Source organism: Austrofundulus limnaeus, unplaced genomic scaffold (genome assembly GCF_001266775.1).
Source record: "Austrofundulus limnaeus strain Quisiro unplaced genomic scaffold, Austrofundulus_limnaeus-1.0 Scaffold173, whole genome shotgun sequence".
NCBI classification, from domain to species: Eukaryota; Metazoa; Chordata; class Actinopteri; order Cyprinodontiformes; family Rivulidae; genus Austrofundulus; species Austrofundulus limnaeus.
The window spans coordinates 27,321-31,526 of record NW_013952575.1 but is presented as its reverse complement, the minus strand read 5'-3'; the positions used below and the strand labels follow the sequence as shown (position 1 = coordinate 31,526).

At 40.6% G+C, this 4,206-nt stretch overlaps 1 protein-coding gene across 1 annotated transcript in view; it reads left to right on the top strand.

Annotated features, from left to right (window-relative positions):
- The first annotated feature begins 341 nt into the window (after positions 1–341).
- Positions 342–4,206, top strand: part of lyl1 (LYL1 basic helix-loop-helix family member) — a 6,625-nt gene continuing 2,760 nt past the window's right edge. The window contains exons 1-2 of the mRNA XM_014017594.1: positions 342–710; positions 2,240–3,185. Of these exons, the coding sequence (XP_013873048.1) occupies positions 2,461–3,185 (725 nt within the window). The 5' untranslated portion in view covers positions 342–710; positions 2,240–2,460. The remainder of the gene's footprint in view (positions 711–2,239; positions 3,186–4,206) is intronic.

Below are 4,206 nucleotides of genomic sequence, written 5' to 3'. Positions count from 1 at the left end.
GTRTATGTGTGTGTGTGTGAGTGAGTAATGGGGGCAGAGGAGGAGAGGTGGTGCTGGTTCCTTATCTACAGACCACAGACAGCTTTTGAGGCCCTTATCAGCAGCCACCACATTGTACGAGCACATCCTCTTGTCCAGCAGGGAGCGGAAAACTCTCCTCGCAGCATGGTTCCCTCTCCCCACCCCGCCACCACCTCACATTTGCCACAACCAGAACTCTGGCATCCAGCTTGATTATTGTGTCGTCTTGGCGAAGGACAGGGATGGGGGACACACAGAGCAACGAAAAGGCAGAGAGGTGAAAATGACATGGGGACAGTAAGGGTGTGTGTGTAGGGGAGGGGGTGGTGGGGTGGACAGCAGAGACCCAAACCATCTTTCTGTGTCTTCGCTCAAAGGAGCAACTTCTCATCAGAACAACTGTGTTTGTTACCACAGGTTCAGACCCATTATAGCTTCATTTCTTYAAATATCTCTCTTTTTAAATATTTGCATGAAATATTTTGGAATTTTAAGCTTTTTTTTCTGAGCCCTGTCAGACAGTTTGTCTCCAGTTCTGACCTGAGACACCGACAGGCTTGTAAGGACTGTGAGCGACCAGAAGGAGGAGGGGAAAACCTCAAAAGGCTGCGCAGAAACAACATGTGCGTTCTGACGGATCACTTCAACTCTGACAGATCGGACATGACAGGCAGCCTCATCATGTGTCTGTAAGTATTCAGGATATTATTTGTTCTTTTATATTTTAATATTTTATTCATTTGCACTCTATATTTGTCTGCAACTTGTAAAAATTAATTTAAAATAAAGTAGACTGACAAACAGTYCTGCTGAATGTACCATATGGTACACACACATGCACATCTGTAGGGACCTTTAATACAGACAAATAATAATGGAAATGCTTCCATGTAATTGTTATAATAGAGAATTAAACTGTATTGTAAAAAAATGACTTATTTTAATTAAATAAAAGTTTTTCTTGATGACCTAATAGTTTTAACTAATAAGAAAAACAGAAATTTTGTGTGAAGGCTACATTTAAACAAAATAAACTAATTGGATTAAAAGTTATGAATATGAAAAATAAAATGGAATATTGATGCGTAAAAGCAAACAGGATAAAACAAACTATGCATGCAATAAAAACTCATAATTTTCAAGATATTTTTAAAGCATTTCATATTAAAAGAATATAGAAATAAAATTTACTATACAATATTTTTATTTGCAATAAAAATATTTTAAAAATGTGCATTTGCTGTTTGTATAAACATCATGTATTTCCTTTTTTTAAAATTAAAATAAAGTTAGATAATTATATAAAGCCTTGTGTTTGCGCTGCTTCCCTTCTGCTTATTTAGTCAAGATACTGTACATTCACATCAAATTTAAATTTATCAACGCAACAAAGCAGGGTATTATTTAAAACTACCTGCAAGTGTCGTCCAGAGACACSGCGGAGAAAGACGGAACCGACCAAAATAAAGTCATGACATCTAGCAAGAACAAAAAAACAGGAACAATTGAGATTGCAAAATCTGAGAAACTATACATGCTTTGCACAGGGGACAAAGTAGAGCCATGAATTTCCTCAGTATTCAACGTTTTTTCTAGTCTGAGCTAAATTTTACATTTTCAAATGTAGTCCAAACATACTTATTTCAATGCCAAACACTGTTGCTTTTGTTTGTAAGGTACATTACATACTATTTTTTTAAACAAAATTATCCTCCAAATATTTTGCTTTCTGAGTGTTTTTTTTTTCTGTCTTTTTTTTTCTTTTGTTTAACAGATTCATTGATGTCCATTCAGTCTTTAAGGATCCTCTGTGMTTTAGGTCCGTAAAAGAGTTTTGAGTCTCAGATTCAGACAGACAGACTCTATAAAGAGCAGCCACTGGGGACACATTCAAAACCTATTTGCCACTCAGGAAGCACTGTAAGAAAAATACTGACATTCAGACTAAATTCAAATCAAAGTACGTAGGCTGCGACGACCTCATGCTGGAGCCAGAATCGACAACTAACAGATTTTTGAATATACTGACTGCAACACACAAAATAGGGGTTACATTTTTATTGCCGTTAAAACAAAAGCCAACAGAGGTGAGAAAATGTGCCAGGATGTATTAAACTCATGGGAGTTTTCCACGAGTTAAACAATGATTTTGATTCTATGAAGACTAAAACGCTCTTAAATGTGTGTTTGTTTGTTGTGTTTCTCTAAAACTGAGCAGCTCTGGATCAGGACGCAAATAAAGCTCCATCATAAGTTGTACTGACAGACAGAAACAACTGCAACTGATGGATTTCAGGAAATGTGAGTTTTATGTGAGGAACAATAAAAGGTCTGAAGTTTGTATCATTCTAAAACTGCACCAGAGGGACGAGGACAGCCACGCTCTGAGAGAAACAGGCGCTTCTCTGTGACGGGTTTCACTCCGAAGACTTCACCATCATGATGGAGAAACTGAAACACGCTGCTCTGCCTGCATCGCCCCAAGAACAGATGGGTCGCCCTGCCTCCCCCGCCTCCTCGTTTTCTTCTGCCTCCTCGCCGTCCTGTGCGTCCGAGGAGCAGCACAGTCCCCTGAACTCTAACTCAGACCCCTTGGATGTCATCAGAACTCCCCACCTCGTGAAATCAAAGCAAACGGAGAAGGTCTCCATGTCGACGCAGCCTCCCGTCATCCTGACAACAGTGATGACCAGTCACCAAGTCGGTACAACTGATGCTCCTGAGCCTGTCATCATGGAGATGAAGCAGGAGAACAGGGCAGACAAACTAMAACACATCTCTGCTGCCCGGACGGACGAGTCGCCGCGTCTGTCCTCCCCGCCTCCACTCCTCCCAGCACCAGCCAAGACGTCCCCATGTCCTCTTCCTCCTCCAGCCTCCACCGCGGCTGCCCCATCACCTCTCCCTCCGCACATTCCAGTCATCAGCCTCGGTCACAGCAAGCCTCCCCTGCCGCTCCCCAGCACCCCTCTGACCGCCCTCCACCCCATCCCCAACCTCATCCACGGGCCCCACGGGGACATTCGGCGCAGCCAGCAGACTGTTTTATCCATGGTTGGCCCCATAACATCAGGATTATCTGGGTGTCCTGGAGGCCCACCAGCTGCTTCCCCCGGGCCCCTGTTGGCTCAACAGTATCTGCCTGCACACACCTTCCTCACCAGGTGAGAATTTAAATTCATTTGTGCGCTACACTAAAACCTCTTAAAATTAAACACAGCGAGGAGAGGTTTGGGGCTAAGATACTTATTATTACTTGTATCTTAAAATGATGTAAGACTGAAATGATACATTTTGGTTGAAAACGAGATTCTCAGGGTTACAGCACTGAGCGAACTATCACACCTGCAACAATAAACAGTAACTTCCTGAGATGATAGCAGTGATGACGATGATGATGATGATGATGATGATGATGATGATGATACTACAATGCCAAGTTTCTGTTTTATATGAAACCTTAACTACTGGAATTTTATGACTTCCCATGATGACTGACAGGAGCCAGCTATGTGAAACCAACAGCAGGATGTGTGCTGTGATTTGAAAAAAGAAAAAAAAAACAGAATTTTTTATGCTCTATTTTCTTAACGGAACATTTGGTTGCTACAAGTGAGTTCAAACACAGGAGGTTTTTGTGTTTCTGTTTAGAATCTGGTGAATCTATATCAATTTAGCAAACAGACAAATGGCTAAAACAATTGTTTGAAGCCGTTTCGAACTCTTGAAATGAGAAGTTCCTCACTTGCTTAATCTACAGTCAAAACAAAAACAACTCCGTTTGAAATCCACTGGATCAAACTTGGACCAAGCTAAACCTGAGTAGTTCCATGTCAGTGGGATTGTGTTGGGTTAAATTAGTTAGAGTTAAGTTAGATAAATAATTGGATTAAATGATTCATTTGTTAAATTAGAGACACTAAAAGTTGAGCAAAATTCAATTGCAGTGGYCCACAGAGTTCTGATTTAATCAACTTCTGCCATGTTATTTTTTACAGATATTTTAGGCCAGAAGACTTCTGGCCTAAAATATCTGTGAAAAATGACATGGTCCTTCTGCAATCCGACCACCGAGTCAAACATTTTGACCCACTTATTATACAGGAGTAAAAAAACATCTTGTTTTAAAACYGGAACTTTTTAAACCTATTTTCTTTCTCCTTTACAGTGGATTCATTTCTAGCC